The sequence below is a fragment of the Scyliorhinus canicula genome, chromosome 3 (assembly GCF_902713615.1).
Source record: "Scyliorhinus canicula chromosome 3, sScyCan1.1, whole genome shotgun sequence".
Lineage (NCBI taxonomy): Eukaryota > Metazoa > Chordata > Chondrichthyes > Carcharhiniformes > Scyliorhinidae > Scyliorhinus > Scyliorhinus canicula.
Window position 1 is genome coordinate 18,510,319 of NC_052148.1, and position 18,488 is coordinate 18,528,806.

General features: G+C 52.1%; 1 protein-coding gene across 5 annotated transcripts in view; it reads right to left on the reverse strand.

The window, feature by feature from the left end:
• Positions 1-18,488, reverse strand: part of LOC119963843 (transcription factor COE3-like) — a 519,394-nt gene that overhangs the window by 156,156 nt on the left and 344,750 nt on the right. For all 5 annotated transcript variants that reach the window (XM_038793191.1, XM_038793187.1, XM_038793188.1 and 2 more), the window contains exon 8: positions 8,009-8,126. In XM_038793191.1, the coding sequence (XP_038649119.1) occupies positions 8,009-8,126 (118 nt within the window). The remainder of the gene's footprint in view (positions 1-8,008; positions 8,127-18,488) is intronic.

Sequence of the window (18,488 nt, forward strand, 5' to 3'; positions counted from 1 at the left end):
ACTGTTCCCCTCGCTGGCACCAGCACTTAGGCTGCAAACCGGAGAATCCCGCCCTCTGAACTCTCCCTCTGTGTACCCGAACAGGCGCCGGAATGTGGCGACTAGGGAACTTTTCACACTAATTTCATTGCAGTATTAATGTCAGCCTACTTGTGACAATAAAGATTATTATTATTATAACCTGTCCATACCCCTGTGCAGATTCCTTGGACGGGACTCTCCATCCTGGGATGCCTGGATTGCGTTCCCCGATGGGATGGAGAATCAGGCTTTAAGGCAAAATCCGGTTCGGCACCAGGCGCCGACATGGACGCAATGTTCCGAACCACCCCCCCCACCCCCCCCCCCCCCCCCGCCCGCTGCTGACGGCGGGAATGAGGTCCACACTGCACACCAGCACGAGCATGGAAATAATATTTTGCAAGCCCTGCACCGTATGCTCCGGCCTCCTGCGATTGTCCGGTCCCCACTGCACAGAGCCGCGTGGGCGCAGACACTTGTAGTTTTTACCAACGCGCCCTGACATGGTGTACCTGACATGGTGCACCCCTGTGATTGGGAACTTCCCTGTGCGTGGGGGGTGGGGGGGGGGATGTATGAGTATGTGTGGGGGGGGGGGGGGGGTCTGCGGAGGCGGTTTCTTTAGGAAGCGGGTCCATGTGGGATATTTCCCCTCTTATGGGGATCTCTGTGGGGGGGGCTCCCTATTACAGGGGTCTCTGTGGGGGTTCCCCCATTACAAGGGTCTCTAGGGGTGGGGGGGTATTTTGGGCTGATGGTACACTGAGGCAATCAGGGGGTGGGGGTTTCTGTGCCGTGGGGAGGGGGGTGGGGGTTTGGGGAAGATTATGGTTGGGGGGGGGGGGTGTCAGGACCCATGTGCTGTTGGGGGTGGGGGGCGGGGTGACCGGTTGCAGACCTCTCTATCGGGTCGCCCGCTCAAGATGGAGGCCCGAAAGCAAGATTCCCTGGGAATCCCCCTCGTATTCCAGGCCATGCATAAATCTACATGGCGTGGAATCTGAATTGCATTCCCGAGGGACCATAAAACTGGTACAATTCAGCTCCGGCAGGAGAACATAAATATCCCAAACTGAGAATCCAACCAACCCCTTATGTCCGCTTCACACCTTTCTTCCCTACTTATCTTTGTGTCCTCAGCAAATTTAGAAACCATAGTTTCAGTCCCTTCTTCTAAGCAATTGATATAAATTGTAAATAGTTGAGGCTCCAACATTGATCTCCTTGGCAGACCACTCATTACTCCTTGCGAACCTGAAAATTCATGACTCTGCGTCCTGTTCATTGTGGAACCCACTATCGATGCGAATATAGTACCCGCTACACCACGAGTTCTTATTTTGCATCGTAACCGTTGCTGTGGCACCTTGTCATAGAATTTAATCATAGAATTTACAGTGCAGAAGGAGGCCATTCAGCCCATCGAGTCTGCACCGGCTCTTGGAAAGAGCACCCCACCCAAGGTCAACAACTCCACCCTATCCCCATAACCCAGTAACCCCACCCAACACTAAGGGCAATTTTGGACACCAAGGGCAATTTAGCGTGGCCAATCCACCTAACCTGCACATCTTTGGACTGTGGGAGGAAACCGGAGCACCCGGAGGAAACCCACGCACACACGGGAGGATGTGCAGACTCCGCACAGACAGTGACCCAAGCCGGAATCGAACCTTGGAACCTGGAGCTGTGAAGCGATTGTGCTATCCACAATGCTACCGTGCTGCCCCTTTCTGGAAATCTAAATACAGCAGGTTATTTAAGGTAACTTAAGGTTAAGGGGGGGGGTTGTTGGGTTGCGGGTATAGGGTGGATACGTGGGTTTGAGTAGGGTGATCATTGCTCGGCACAACATTGAGGGCCGAAGGGCCTGTTCTGTGCTGTACTGTTCTAAGTTCTAAGCACATCCACAGGTTCTCCTTTATCCAAGTTGCTTGTTACTCCCTCAAAGAGGTCCAATAAATTAGTCAAACATGATTTCCCTTTCACAAAACCAGTATGAATCTGTCTGATTGCATTGAGATTTTCTAAGTGCCCCACTACAACCTCATTAATAAATGGGCGGCATGGTAGCACAGTAGGTAGCACAGTTGCTTCACAGCTCCAGAGTCACAGGTTCGATTCCTGGCTTGGGTTACTGTCTGCATCTTCTCCATGTTGTGGTTTCCTCCGGGTGCTCCAGTTTCCTCCCACAAGTCCCGAAAGACATAGGGCGGAATTCTCCGCTCCCGGGAAAAATCGGGAGGGCCGTCGTGAACTTGGCCGAGTATCACGACAGCCTCGGAGGCCGTTCCTCGCCCCCTATTCTCCCCTCCCGGCGGGACTAGGAGCGGCGCTCCGTAACTCTCGGCCGCGGGGGCATCGCGCCAAGAATGACGCGGCTGGCGCGCCTAATGACGTCAGCCGCGTATGCGCAGGTTGGCCGGCTCCAACCCGCACATCCGCGGCTCATGTCATGACGCTGACGGCACGAACCCGCGCATGCGCGGTGGCCGTTGTTCCCCTCAGCCGCCCCGCACGACATGGCGGCTTGATCTTGTGGGGCGGCGGAGGGGAAATAGTGCGTCCGATTCGGACGCTGGCCCGACGATCGGTGGGCACCGATCGCAGGCCTATCCCCTCCCAAGCACAGTCGTGGTGCTCTTTCCTTGCTAGGCCACCTACAAGCCCCAAACGGGCTTCTCACTCCCGTTTCACGACGGCAGCAACCAGGTGTGTTTGCCGCCATCATGAAATGGCCGTGAACGGCAGGCCGCTCGGCCCATTCGGGTCGGAGAATCGCCGTTCGCCGTGAAAAACAGCGAGCGGGGTGTCTTCCGAGCCGGGGGGGGGGGGGGGGGGGGGGGGGAGAATTGCGGGGGGTGTCCGGGGGGCGTGAAATTTGGCGGGGGGCCCTCCCACGATTCTCCCACCCGGCGTGGGGAGTGGAGAATTGTGCCCTTGCTGTTAGGTAATTTGGACTTTTTGAATTCTCCCTCCGTGTACCCGAACAGGTGCCTATGTGTGGCGACTAGGGTCTTTTCACAGTAACTTCATTTCAGTGTTAATGATACCTGCATCAGCAATTTCCCTCTAACAGATATTAAGCTAACTGGCCTATAGTTTCCTCTTTTCTGTCTCTCTCCTTTCTTGACTAGAGGAGTCGCATTGGCCATTTTCCAATCCGATGGGACTTTTTGAGAATCTATGAAATTTGGAAAATTTGAGGAGATAGAGAATTTAATGGCATGTGCATTGACAACAATCTGTCCCTCAATGTCAACAAAACTAAGGAGCTGGACATCGACTTCAGGAAACAAAGTGTTGTGCACCCCCCTGTCTGCGTCAATGGTGCCGAGGTGGAGATGGTTGACAGCTTCAAATTCCTAGATGTAAACATCACCAACAATCTGTGCTGGTCCACCTACGTCAACGCAATGACCAAGAAAGCACTCAACGCCTATACTTCCTCAGGAAATCAGGCCTGTCCACAACAACTCTTACCAATTTCTATAGAAGTCACCCTATCTGGGTGCATCACAGCCTGGTATGGCAACTGCTCGGCCCAAGACCATAAGAAACTTCATAGAGTCGTGAACTCCGCCCAGTCCATCACACAAACCCGCCTCCCATCCGTTGACTCTATCTGCACCTCCCGCTGCCTTGGGAAAGTGAGGAGCAAAATCAAAGACCCCTCCCACCCACGCGATTCTCTCTTCCAACCTCTTCCATCGGGCAGAAGATACAAAAGTCTGAGAACATGAACCAAAAGATTCAAAAACAGCTTCTTCCCCACTGCTACCAGACTCCTGAAAGGCCCTCTTATGGACTGAACTGATCTTATAGACTAAACTGATCTTTTTACGCATCTTCTCTGCAGTTGTAGCACTATAGTTCACCTGCTGTCTATGTTTATGTATTTTCATTATGTATCCTCATGTATTTATCGTATGTTCTATGTTTTTATGTATGGAACGATCTGCCTGGACTTTACAGAAACAATAATTTTCACTCCACCTCGGTACTCGTGACAATAAATCTAAATCTAAAATGAAAAGCAATACATCCATTACCTCAGCAGGCACTTCCTTTGAGACACTAGGATGAAGTCCATCAGGACTTGGGGACTTGTCAGCTTTTAGTTCTAATAATTCTCTCACTACCCTTTCCCTGGTGATTCTATGTGTTCTAGGTTCCTCTCTGGCAGTGGAACATTGGGCTGAATGGTCTAATCCAAGGCAATGGGAGCTAGTTGGTGAAGTAAACTACATTTTAAAAGTTGTGCTGATTTCTTGCACACCAAAATAGTCGTGCCGCTTCAACCTGCTGCGCTGCTCTGAAATATTTATTTCCATTCCCTTAAATCCGAGTATGGTATTTCTCTTTTGGCAGGCAGTGCCCATCCTGATTCTTTGACAAAGAGCAATCTTGTATTCACAACTTGTGGAAAGAAACTGCCTCAGTCAAAGGCCAAAGTAAGCACAGCAATCAGCTCTTGCTAAGTAAACAGTCTGATACCTTCCAGGGGGAGTAAAATCTTTGACCAAGAAAGTATGGTCACCATTTCTCTTGAATCTTTAATTGACAACTGTCGCCCTTTGATGGAGGATGCTCTCCAAATTACTTTCTTCTGCCATGTGTTGAATAAAGAGATCAATGCTTGAGAGTGGCCTGCTTTCCATTTTCAGCATCTCGTGTCTTAATCAAAAGGGGCAAACACGGTTAAAGCCCGAGGACTCATTATGAGGAATAGATTAAACTGGTATTTCTTTTTTTTTTCAATTTAGAGTACCCAATTCATTTTTTCCAATTAAGGAGCAATTTAGCGTGACCAATCCACCTACTCTGCACATCTTTTGGGTCGTGGGGTCGAAACCCACGCAGACACGGGGAGAATGTGCAAACGCCACACGGACAGTGACCCGGAGCTGGGATCGAACCTGGGACCTCAGGTGTCGTGAGGCAGCAGTGCGAACCACTGCGTCACCGTGCTGCCCCTAGAAATGTATTTCAGTGAGTGTAGACCATCATGGGACGATCTAATGGACGGGTTTAAGATGATTAAAAGATTTGGCTTGGTAGGTAGAGAGAAATGGCAAGATTTTCCATTGGCTGACGCCGAAAGCGCGAAACACGATTGGGTGGAGAAAAGTTTCCAATGCAAAAATTGCGGGAGGCAGCAATTTGATGTCACATCACAATTCTCAGTCACCTCAACAGCGACGTCAATGTGATCCAGAACGCACGTACAGTAAACGCCGTTTGCATGTTATTAGCAGGCCCGACTCGGTATTCTTTGTGGCCTTTGCGATGCTCCGTCTCCGATGGAGCTAGTTTCAAATGGCATGGTTCATTTGTGCTTTTAAAAATCGGAAAACTGGCATCGTGGCTGCTGAGGGAGAGAGAGGGGATATGGAAAGTGTCCAACATCGCCATAGTTTGCTCACAATTGTGCCGCTGGCCGGGGGGCTTCAACCAGGTCCGGGGGGAGTAGTGGGGGGTGGACAGGAGTTGGGCTGTGGGGTCGGGGTGGACGGGCACTGAACACCATTGCCGCAACCGGCAAGCCAGCCATGCAACTGCGCATGCCATTAACAGCCCACCGTGAACTTAGGGCCATGGGTCGTATAGATGTCTCCCCCAGGCCATTCCCCTAGGTGCCCTCTGGCCCCAGCCGACCCATCAGCTGTATGGGCGCGCTCCAGTAGAACCAGTGCCATCTTGTTGGCTGGGATGAGTGTGTGTGGGGATTGTAATGTGTATGTGCGGCTGCAGCTTGTCAGCCTCCCAAGAGTCAATCACGGGCCTGGGGCAAATCCCGCACTGTTTTCATTGGAAACCATTGCGTTCCTCGTGGCGCCAGTGTTAATCCCTCAATAGTTCCTCAATCGGTCTCGGTTCGGTGCCAGTTATGCTGTTGTGGAAGACCACCAATTATGCGTCGATATCAACACTTAGTCTCAGGAATCCCGCTCAAATTCCCTCTAATGGGGAGAGTCAAGCGCAGCCTTACAATTAGAGCCAGCGATGATACATTTCCTCAGATAAACGGCAGTGAATCTTTCCCCCTCAGTTTTTGCATCGAAGTGGCAACGGAAAATTTAGAAACGAGATCAACAATCTTTTGCTGGCATGAGTATTCAGAGAAATAGCTGATTGACAGCAACACAACTTACCTCCTGTCTCCCCAACAACATTCAAGCCCTCTTGAGTGGCAGCCCATTCACCGGGTGGTATTCCCCCCCGTCACGCCGGGTGGGAGAATCGCTGGGGCGCCGCGTGAGTTGCGCCACGCCGCCCCGACCCCGGCACGCGATTCTCCCACCCCCCCCCGAAACCAGCGCGCGCAAATCGCGCCAGGCCGCTCGGAGAATCGCCGCAAACCGTAAGCGGCAATTCTCCGGCCGGGATGGCCCGAGCGGCCACTCCGACGCGACAGGGTCCCGCCGGCGCTGTCCACCCCTGGTCGCTGTGGGCGGGAATGCTCGAGGGGGAGCGGCCTATGGGGGGGGGAGAGAGAAGGGGGGCTCCTTCACTGGGGGGGGGGGGGGGGGGAGGGGGGGGGGCTCCGAAGGGGTCTGGCCCACAATCGGGGCCCACCGATCGGCGGGCCGGCTTCTCTCCCCCCCCGCCAGCCTACATTCCGCCACGGCCGGCACCCTGAACACCCACGCCATATTGCGTCAGGCCAGGGCGCATAAGACGTCCCCCGCGCATCCGCAGCATGGCGCGGCCCAACTGCGCATGCGTGAGTTGGCGGGGTGCCCATTTGGCACCGCGTAAGGACGCTGGAGTGGCGTGAACCGCTCCAGCGCCGTGCTGGCCCCCTGTGGGGGCCAGAATAGGTCGTTCCTAGGCCCTGGTCGCGCCGTAGTGAAATGCGACGGCGTTCACGACGGCGTGGGCACTTGGTCAGGGAGCGGAGAATCGCCCCCACCATCTTTAACATCCACTCCCCCCACCACTGATACACAGTGGAAGCAGTGTGCACTCTCTACAAGGTACACTGCAGCAACTCATCAAGGCTCCCTTGACAGCACCTTCAAAACTTATGACCTCTGACATCTGGAAAAAGAGCAACAGATGCATAGGAACATCACCAACTGGAAGATTCCCTCCAAGCCACGCACCGTCCTGACTTGTAATTAGATTTTTTATTTGTTCTTTGAGATGTGGGCATCACTGGTTTGGTCAACATTTGTTGAGCGGCTTACTCGGTCATTTTAGTGAGGGGTGGTTAAGAGTCAACCACTTTGCTGTGTGGGTCTGGAGTCACATGTAGGCCAGACTGGGAAAGGATGGCAGAGTTTCTTCCCTAAAGGACATTAATGAATCAAATGGGTTTCTACGACAATCGGCAATGGTTTCACGGTCATCATTAGGCTTTTAATTACAGATTTTTAAAAAATTGAATTCAAATTTCACCATCTGCCGTGGTGGGATTTGAACCTGGGTCCCCAGACCATTGCCCTCGGTCTCTGGATTACTAGTCCAGTGACAATACCACTACGACACCGCCTCCCCTAAAAATATCACTTTTCCTTCACTGTCACTGGGTCAATATCATGGGACTCCCACCCTAACTGCACTGTGGGTGTACCTACACCCTACAGAATAAAGTGGTTCTAGAAGATGGCTCACCACCACATTCTCATGAGCAATTAGGGATGGACATTGGCTGGCCTAGCCAAGGATGCATAAATCCCATGATCCAATAGTACTAAAATCCCTCCGGGCTCAAATGGAAACCAAACATGATGGAAATACAAGTCTGGCAGCACCAGTGGAGAGCCAAACAAGACTAACATTTCAGGTCGATGATTTTTCATCAGGATCCAGATTTGAATCTGGATTGGGACCCAGTTCCGAAGAGTGAGAGACCAGTCGCTGTGCAACCTCATCCACTAACAGATATGCTTCAAAAATCTGACTATTGTACCATCAACAGTATGTTTGAAGGGCAGCAGAGAGCAATGAATTGTACTCCTCCGCCCCAGGTCTGACGTACCTTCACAGGGATCAAGTCTCCGCGCCCTCCGCCCATGCTTTGAGTTGTTGTGGATGAACATGTTGTCCGACACAGCCAGGACATGACCATCCACATTAATCGTTGTGCATATGACCACCTGAAAAGAGAAGACAAATTGAGGTTGAGGAGTTTGGGGTAAAATTAGTCAATTTCATGTACACAGAATTAAATCAAGTTAAATCAAGTTCACCGCACACTAACATGCTTTTTAGCTCGAAAGGTCCAAACATGAGTCTCTTCCTCACTTACTTCATCCCATCCTATCAATGCTTATTTCTATTTGTCCCTTATGAATTTCGGGAACCTTGGATAACGAGAGATATTGTAGGCCTCGTCAAAAAGAAAAAGGAGGCATTTGTCTGGGCTAGAATGCTGGGAACAGACGAAGCCTGTGTGGAATTTAAGGAAAGTAGGAAGGAACTTAAGCAAGGAGTCAGGAGGGCTAGAAGAGGTCACGAAAAGTCATTGGCAAATAGGGTTAAGGAAAATCCCAAGGCTTTTTACACGTACATAAAAAGCAAGAGGGTAGCCAGGGAAAGGGTTGGCCCACTGAAGGATAGGCAAGGGAATCTATGTGTGGAGCCAGAGGAAATGGGCGAGGTACTAAATGAATACTTTGCATCAGTATTCACCAAAGAGAAGGAATTGGTGGATGTTGAGTCTGGAGAAGGGTATGTAGATAGCCTGGGTCACATTGAGATCCAAAAAGACGAGGTGTTGGGCGTCTTGAAAAATATTCAGGTAGATAAGTCCCCAGGGCCTGATGGGATCTACCCCAAAATACTGAAGGAGGCTAGAGAGGAAATTGCTGAGGCCTGGACAGAAATCTTTGGATACTCACTGTCTTCCGGTGATGTCCCGGAGGACTGGAGAATGTTGTCCCTTTGTTTAAGATGGGTAGCAAGGATAATCCAGGGAACTACAGGTTGGTGAACCACGTCAGTGGTAGGGAAATTACTGGAGAGAATTCTTCGAGACAGGATCGACTCCCATTTGGAAGCAAATGGATGTATTAGTGAGAGACAGCATGGTTTTGTGAAGGGGAGGTCGTGTCTCACTAACTTGATAGTGTTTTTCAAAGAGGTCACAAAGATGATTGATGGAGGTAGGGCAGTGGATGTTGTCTATATGGATTTCAGTAAGGCCTTTGACAAGGTCCCTCATGGTAGACTGGTACAAAAGGTGAAGTCACATGGGATCAAGGGTGAGCTGGCAAGGTGGATACAGAACTGGCTAAGTCAAGGAAGGCAGAGAGTAGCAATGGAAGGGTGCTTTTCTAATTGGAGGGCTGTGACTAGTGGTGTTCCACAGGGATCAGTGCTGGGATCTTTGCTGTTCGTAGTATATAGAAATGATTTGGAGGAAAATGTAACTGGTCTGATTAGTAACATTTCAGACGACACAAAGGTAGGTGGAATTGCGGATAGCGATGAGGACTGTCAGAAGTTACAGCAGGGTTTAGATCGTTTGGAGACTTGGCGGAGAGATGGCACATGGAGTTTAATTCGGACAAATGTGAGGTAATACATTTTGGAAGGTCTAATGCAGGTAGGGAATATACAGTGAATGGTAGAACTCTAAAGAGTATTGAAAGTCAGAGAGATCTAGGTGTACATGTCACTGAAAGGGGCAACACAGGTGGAGAAGGGAGTCAAGAAGGCATACGGCATGCTTGCCTTCATTGGCGGGGGCAAGTCATGTTGCAGCTGTAGCTGTATAGAACCTTTGTTAGGCCACACTTGGAGTATAGTGTTCAATTCTGGTCGCCACACTACCAGAAGGATGTGGAGGCTTTAGAGAGGGTGCAGAAGATATTTACCAGGATGTTTCCTGGTATGGAGGGCATTAGCTCTGAGGAGCGGTTGAATAAACTTGGTTTGTTCTCACTGGAACGCCGGAGGTTGAGGGGCGGCCTGATGGAGGTCTACAAAATTATGAGGAGCATAGACAGGGTGGATAGTCAGAGGCTTTTCCCGAGGGGTAGAGGGGTAAATTACTAGGGGGCATAGGGTTAAGGTGTGAGGGGCAAGGTTTAGAGGAGATGTCCGAGGCAAGTTTTTTACACAGAGGGTAGTGGGTGCCTGGAACTCGCTGTCGGAGGAGGTGGTGGAAGCAGGGACGATAGTGACGTTTAAGGGGCATTTTGACAAATACATGAACAGGATGCGGACCCAGGAAGTGTAGAAGGTTTTAGTTTAGATGGGCAGCATGGTCGGCACGGGCTTCGAGGGCCGAAGGGCCTGTTCCTGTGCTGTACTTGTCTTTATTCTTTGTTCTTTAAAATATGTCATTTGAAAAATAGCAACTCCAACAAGTTGGCACTCCATCAGGAAAGGAAGGTTACATTAAATGTCAGAATCTTTAGTGCAGCTCAGCACCCCAACCTTCTGACTGAGCAATGAAGGTGCATCAACTGAACTGAGCTATTATCCTGGAAAACAAGGAAGAAACTCACTTCCTCCTGCCCTGGAACCTCCCCCCTACATTTATTCTTGAAATAGGAACAGAAAATGCTGGATAATCTCACCAGATCTGGCAGTATCTTTGGAGAGAAACAGGGTGATGGTTTGAATCCCTACAGTGCAGAAGGAGGCCATTCACCTCGTCGAGTCTGCACCGATCCTCTGAAAGGGCACCCCATCTAGTCCCACTATCCCCTGCACTATCCCCATACCCCCACCCAACCTGCATATCTTTGGACACTAAGGGGAAATTTAGCATGGCCAATCCACCTAACCTGCCCATATTTGGACTGTGGGAAGAAACCGGAGCACCCGGAGGAAACCCACGCAGCCACGGGGAGAAAGTGCAGACTCCACACAGATAATCACCCAAGACCGGAATTGAGCCCGGTCCCTGGAGTTGTGAGGCAAACGCTAAACACTGTGCCATCCTTTCAGAGCTATTTTGATCTGAAGTGTTAACGTTATTTCTTTCTCCACAAACGCTGACAGACCTGCTGCGTTTATCCAGCATTTTCTGGTTTTATTTCCGTTTTCAAATAGCCATTGTCATTTGCTTTTATTGCAATGATAATTGACTTGTTTGGCTAATCATAGTAATCAATCCCTTACTAATCCATTGCCAACAGAATGTAGCACAGTGGTTAGCACTGTGACTTTACAGCACCAGGGACCCAGGTTCAATTCCTGACTTGGGTCCCTGTCTGTGCGCAGTCTGCACGTTCTCCCCACGTCTGCGTGGGTTTCCTCCGGGTGCTCCGGGTTCCTCCCAAGTCCCCCCACAAGTCCCAAAAGAAGTGCTTGTTTGGTGAATTGGACACTCTGAATTCTCCCTCTGTGTACCCGAACAGGCGCCGGAGTGTGGCGAGTAAAGGCTTTTCAAAGTAACTTCATTGCAGTGTTAATGTAAGCCTACTCGTGACAATAATAAAGATTATTATTATATGAGGTGAGGAAAACCCCCCCAAAAGGTGGAGAGACTTGGAACCATAGATCCAAAGTCAGTCGTTCCTTCCAAACACATCACACTTACTATGGCGGAATTCTCTCCCTCCACGCCGGGTTGGAGAATCGCTGTGGCGCTGAACAAGTCCCGCCACACCACCTCGGCACCCGCATGCAATTCTCCCACCCCTCCAAACCGGCATGGCGAGATTCACGGCTGGCCGCTCGGCGAATCGCCGCTTGTCGTTTGTAACGGGCGAGCGTGATTCTCCGGATCGGATGGGCCGAGCGGCCTGCCCAACACGACAGGTTGCCGCCGGCTCCGTCCACACCTGGTCGCTGCCGGCGGGAACAGCACGGGAACTCTCGGGGGGGGGGATCCTGCACCGGGGGGGGCCTCAAAAGGGGTCTGGCCCGCGATCGGTGCCCACCGATCGGCGGGCCGGCCTCTCTGAAGGAGGACCTCCTTTCCTCCGCCGCCCCGCAAGATCCATCCGACATCTTCTTGCGGGGCGGCCACGGGGAGGGCGGCATGTGCGGGTGACGTCATTTATGCGGCACTGGCCTCGTAATTTACATGGCGCCGCTTTTATGCGGCGCCAAGGCCCGGCGCGCGTAAATGACACGGCGCCACTCTTAGACCCCAGGGGTGGGAGAATAGGGGACTGGGAACGGCCTCCGCGCCGGAGTGAAACACTTCGGTTTTGACTCCGGCGTCGGGACTTAGGGCGGAATTCTCCGCTCCCGCGGAAAATTGGGAAGGCCGTCATGAACTCGATCGAGTTTCACGACGGCCTCGGAAGCTGCCCCTCTCACCTTATTCACCCCCACACGCGGGGCTAGGAGCGGCGCTCCGTAACTCTCGGCCGCCGGGCCTTGACGCTTGCGTCAAGGCGGGGCGCCGAGAATGACGTAAACCACCAAAATCTGCCAGCAAGGCCGCATCAGGAGATAGGGGGACAGATGACCAGGAGTTTGGTCAAAGAGGTAGGTTTTGAGCAGCATCTTTAATGGAGGAAAGGGAGGTGGGGAGGCAAGGAGGTTTAGAGAGGGGGTGCCTGAACAAAGAGACCAGACAACTGAAGATACAGTCATCAATGTTGCGGTGTGGGGGTAGGGGTGGGGGAGGTGAGTGGTGAAGGTCAGGGATGCGTAAAAGGTGAGAACTGGAGGAGTGCAGAGATCGCATCGGGGAGGGAGATTGCATTTGAATAAATGAGCACTATGTACTCGCCTGTGACTGACCACTCACTCACTGAAATATTGAGCGGGACTTCCCATTCCCCCCTGCCCTGGGAATCATCGGCGGGAGGACAGAAAATCTGACTGGCCGGAAAAAAGGTCCATTGACTCCGGGCGGGATTTGGCCCGAAGGAAATCCCCGCCCGTTGTTCCCACAGATTAGGTTTGCATTTTGGCCTCCTTCAAATTCAGGCCGACTCCTGTGGTTTTACTCCCCTGGATGAGAAGAAACAGCTCGTCCATGAAAAGATCCCAAAACTAAGGTCCACCTTGTAGCCTAAAGTGGCACTGCTGTTTCAGCAGTTAATGAAACGGCGCAGAAAATCTTTTCTCTCTGCTTTTGGCAAACTCTTGCACGGTGCGAGCAGTAACCAGGCAGTTAATCCTTGTAAGTAATGGATCTTTTCGTGCCGTAATTTCATTATCAGTCACTAACAGTGCCTTACCAAGTGGCTCTGGTTAGTCCCCTCTTTGTTTTGATTGATCTTTTGACAGATTAACCAGTGGCTTTATTTAATTAAGTTCGCCTCACTTGAGAAATGCAATACATATAAAAAAAAAACTCCAGCCCCTAATGGAATTGCTCTCATAATAAAGGAGTTTGTAAAATGCTTGTGGATGTTCTTCCGTTTTATTTGTTCTCCAGCGCCCGGGGCCAGTTGGAGGCTCCTGTGTTTTCTTTTTAATTACTCCTTGTACAGTCAATCTCACTTAATCGGGCAACGCTTAAATTTGCTTCCCTCTTAGTGGAGCTGAGGGTAGTTTTCGTTGCTTCCCCTCACACATTCCAAGTTTTTATTTAACTGGAATAATATACGGCAGATGTTGACAACTGTGAAATTCTATGATTTTTATATATGAGAAATTTAAAACCAGTCTCCTTTCACAGCTCACTCTAACCCAGGGTCTCCGAATTGTGGAATTCCTTCCCTCCCTCAGTCTTCTCACCGTCCTATACTTTTGCTCTTTCATGAGTTGTGAGCCTCACTGATACCACCAGCATTTTGCTGCTTTGTTGCCCTTGGGGAGGGGGCGGTTAAGCACCTTCTTGAACCATCGCGGTCCGCGGTGCTGTTAGTGTTAGTGCTGAGACTTATGCCTCGTAAATATGCAGAGACGATGCACTCCGGGTTATATGCACAAAGAAGTTTGACGCAATGCTTTAAAATGTCTGCTCCCTTGCTTCAAACTGCCCGCCTACAAAGAGCAAAGAACAATACAGCACAGGAACAAGCCCTTCGGTCTTCCAAGCCTGCGCCGACCACGGTACCTGCCTAAACTAAAACCGTCTGCACTTATAGAGTTTTGTCTGGATGCCCCTTCAGGGCCGGCTCAAGGTACCGGCAACTCGGGCAGTCGCCCGGGGCGCCATGTGCTAGGGGGCGCCATCAAGGAGAGCGTGACCGGCGTCAGAGACCCGGCGGCACGTAAAAGACTCGGGTCCCGCGCATGCGCAGTTGGGCTGGTGCCAACCAGCGCATGCGCGGTGGCCGCCCTCCCCCAGGCCGCCCCGCACAAACATGGCGGATGGATCCAGGCTTGCCGGTGGAAGAAAGGAGGCCTGCCGACAGAGAGACCGGCCCGCCGATTGTTGGGTCCCGATCATGTACCAGGTCACACCGCCCCCCCGGCCCCGCCCCCGAAGGGCGCCGAAGTTCAGCTTGCCCGGGGCGCCAGCAACCCTAGGGCCGGCGCTGTGCCCCTTAAGTGCCGCTATCGTATCTGCTCCCACCACCTCCCCAGGCAGAGCGTTCCAAATATTTACCACCCTCTGTGTAAAATAACTTGCAGTTTAGTTCCTCCCTCTCAGTCACCATGCCCAAGGTAAACGACTAATACACAGTGAGCCATCAACAGGCACACATAGACTGAACAACTGAACACCATAGTGAGGAAGGGAGTTCCAAGCTTTTGACCCAACTGAGTGGCTTACTAGGCGATTTCAGATGGCAGTCAAGAGCCAACTACATGAAATGAAATGAAAATCGCTTATTGTCACGAGTAGGCTTCACTGAAGTTACTGTGAAAAGCCCCTAGTCACCACATTCCGGCGCCTGTTCGGGGAGGCTGGTACGGGAATTGAACCGTGCTGCTGGCCTGCATTGGTCTGCTTTCAAAGCCAGCAATTTAGCCCAGTGTGCTAAACCAGCCCCTGTGGGTCAGGGGTCAGGGGACATTGCTGTGGGTCAGGGGTCAGAAGCAACACTGTATAAGGACGGCAGATTTCTTTCCCGAAAGCATATTCCTTGTTTTTTACCAACTATCTCGCAGTTTCTCTATCAACATAACTGGTACTTTATTAATTTTGTCTCCTATGTCCTTGGCTGCAGAAAAATATTTTTCTCTGTAGTTTTGTACATGTGACAATAAATATCAATCAATCAATCAACTGAAGTTAAATTCCATCAACTGCTATGGTGGGATTTGAACTTGGTGGCCGGAAATTTCTGGGGACCTTTGACCGGTCCGTAATATTTTCTGTCCCGTCCACAACAATTCGAGTCATGGGCGGAATCGGAAGCTCCTGCCGGGTGTCTCTGGAATATTAGTCCAGACCGATCGGTTACTAGTCCAGCATCATTACCACTGCGCTACCGAGCCCTTGCGCTTCTACAAGCTAAAAGTAAATGATCTGTTATTATGTTGGAAGTTCTATCCCAGAAGAACAGCCTTTACCATCCGAATGTTGAATGTCACAACTCTCGGCACTGCATTTTAGGAAGGATATCAGGGAGAGCGCAGAACAGCTTCATAGAAACATACATAGAAAATAGAAGCAGGAGGAGGCCATTCAGCCCTTCGAGCCTGCTTCACCAGGTTTCAGGGTTGGGCTCTGGAGGTTACATTGGAAGTCCAGGCCGAGTAGCAAGGCAGTGCAGAGGTTGGGGAGGACATAGAGCCGGAAGCCACTGAACTCTATGCCCTGGATGGTGAGGGTGGCGGTACAGTACTCCTGGATCGCCACGGAGTGGGATCCGGAGGCCAGGGTGATCTTGTGGTTAATGGGGTGTACCGCGAGGGAGCAGCGCCTTACTGTATCGGGGTGGATGAAGCTCTCAGTTCTACCGGAGTCCAGATGGCAGGATATTTCGTGGCCGTTGACCTGTACGTCGTCGACGCGGTAGCGAGGTTGTGTGGTCGGGACTGGTCGATCGTGATGGAGGCGAAACGCAGCTGATCGGCGGCGGTTGCAGGCGATGATGGGCAAATGAGGTGCCCGACGAGCGGGGGTCCTGAAGCGGGGAAGATGGCGGCACCCACGGGGCGCACGTTGTGGGCGGCGGTAAAGATGGCAGCCAGCGCCCACGGGCCACTCATGTCATGAGGGGGACAAGATGGTGGTGCCCACTGGCTGCACGTGGTCTGAGGCGAAGAAGATGGCAGCGCCCATGGAACGCACGTGGTGGGTGCAGGAACAATAGCGGCAATGTAGCGGGCCTGGCACACAGCAGCAAAATGTCCTTTCTTCCCGCAGGCCTTGCAGAGCGCGCTCCGTGCCGGGCAGCACTGCCGGGGGTGTTTTGTCTGTCCGCAGAAGTAGCACCTGGGTCCCCCGGGGTTGGTTGGCTGCCACGCGGCTCAGGCCTGGTGTTGGCTCGGGGTGGCCACAGGTGGGGTCCACGATGGGGTGTTTGCCAGCGGGGTCCACGATGCACAGAAGTGTGGGCTGAGCGATCGGGGACATAAGCATGAACATTACGGAAGACGACGGTAAGTGAAATTGCTTGCTTCTTGGTCGCCGCGAGGTCGAGGGTAGCCCCTTCTAAGAGGCGCCGGCAGATGTAAGCGGACCCGATGCCAGTGACGAATGCATCGTGAATTAAAAGTTCAGAATGTTCAACGGCTGAAACTGCCTGGCAATCGCAGTCTCTCACTAGGAGTTGCGGGGCGCGCCAGAAATCTTCCACAGACTCACCGGAGAGTTGATGCCCTGTTGAGAGGAGGTGCCTGGCGTAGAGCTTGCTGGTCTGCTGAGTGTAGTTCTCCTTCAGTAGCCCCATGGCCTCAGCGTAGGTTGGCGCGTCCTGGATGAGGGGAAAGATGTCGGCGCTCAGCCGCGTGTAAAGGATATGGAGCGTCAGTGCCTCTGAGGGTGGTTCAGGCGCAGATCCGATGTATGCCTCGAAGCAAGCTAACCAATGTGTGAAGGCCGACTTGGCGTTGTCTGCTTGCGGGTGCAGCTGCAGGCGATCAGGCTTGATGCGGAGATCCATCATTTTAAATTCTTTCCGTAATAAATTAATGCACTATCAATTACGACGAGACGAGAGTAGAGTGTAATCGAGGCTTTATTACGCAGAGATGTGTAGCCTCCCGCAGCTGCTGCCAAAATGGCTGCTGTTCAGAGAGCGTGGAGCCAGCAGGCAGGGATCTACCCCCATACCTCTAGTATAGGAGCCTTACCATAATACACCTCATTTGCGGTAAATTCAATACAATACAATCAGCAAGTTCAATGCACTGATCCCGCCTGCCCCCCATATCCCTTGATCCCTTTAGCCCCAAGGGCTATATCTAATTCCTTCTTGAAATGACACAATGTTGGGCGGCACGTGGCACAGTGGTTAGCACTGCTGCCTATGGCGCTGAGAACCCAGGTTCGATCCTGACCCCAGGTCACTGTCTGTGTGGAGTTTATACATTCTCCCCATGTCTGCGTAGGTTTCACCCCCACAACCCAAAGATGTGCAGGTTAGGTGGATTGGTCACGCTAAATTGCCCGTTAATTGGGAAAAAAAAATAATTGGGTACTCTAAATTTATTTTAAAAATAAGAAATTACACAATTTTTTGGCCTCAGCTAATTTCTGTGGTAGTGAATTCCACAGATTCGCCACTGCTCTGGGTGAAGTAATTTCTCCTCACCTATGACCCCCCACCATCGGGAACATTCTTTCTGAATTTACCCTGTCTAATCCTATTAGAATTTTATAAGTTTCTATGAGATCCTGTCTCCCTCTTCTAAACTCTAAGAATATAATACGAACCAACTTAGTCTCTCCCCACATGACAGTCCTCCAATCCCAAGAATCAGCCTGGTAAAACTTTGCTGCACTCCCTCCATAGCAAGAACATTGGGCGCGATTCTCCCAAACAGGGAGAAATCGTAAGGCTGGCGTCAAAAACGGGCGGGTTTGATGCCAGCCTCCCCCCCCCCCCCCCCCCCCCCCCCCTACCGGGAACCGATTCTGGTCCCCGGTCAGGGCTAGCATGCCGCGGCCGTGAACTCCGGCATCGCGGGCTTATCGAATTTCGTTAAGCCCGCTTGCCAGAGTTTGCGACGGCTGACGCGTCGCATGACGTCAGCCGCGCATGCGCGGATTGGAAGACTCCAACCCGCGCATGCGCGGATGACGTCATCGCGTATTTGCGCGAAACCCGCGCATGCGCGGGCCGGGATGCCCCTCAGCCGCCCCGCGAATTAATACAGCGGGGCGGCGGAAGGACAAAGCGTGCGCGGGAATCGGACCCGCTGCCCGCGATCGGTGCCCACCGATCGCGGGCCCATGGCACCCTTGGCACGGCCGTGGTACTGCCGTGCCAATCGGTGCAATGGTTGCCAAGATTGGGACTTTACGGCCGTTTTTACGAACGGCCAGACCAGGTGTGTTTGCCGTTCGTACAAACGGCCATAAAGGGCTTGGAATTTGGCCCATCGGCCAGCTGAGAATCGCTGCTCGCCGTAAAAAAACGGCGGCAGCGATTCGTGTCGGGAGTCGGGCGTGGGGGGGGGGGGGGGGGGGGGGGGGGGGGGGGGGAGAATAGCGGGAGGGCGTCGGACTAGCGTGGCCGTAAAAATTTACGACCCCC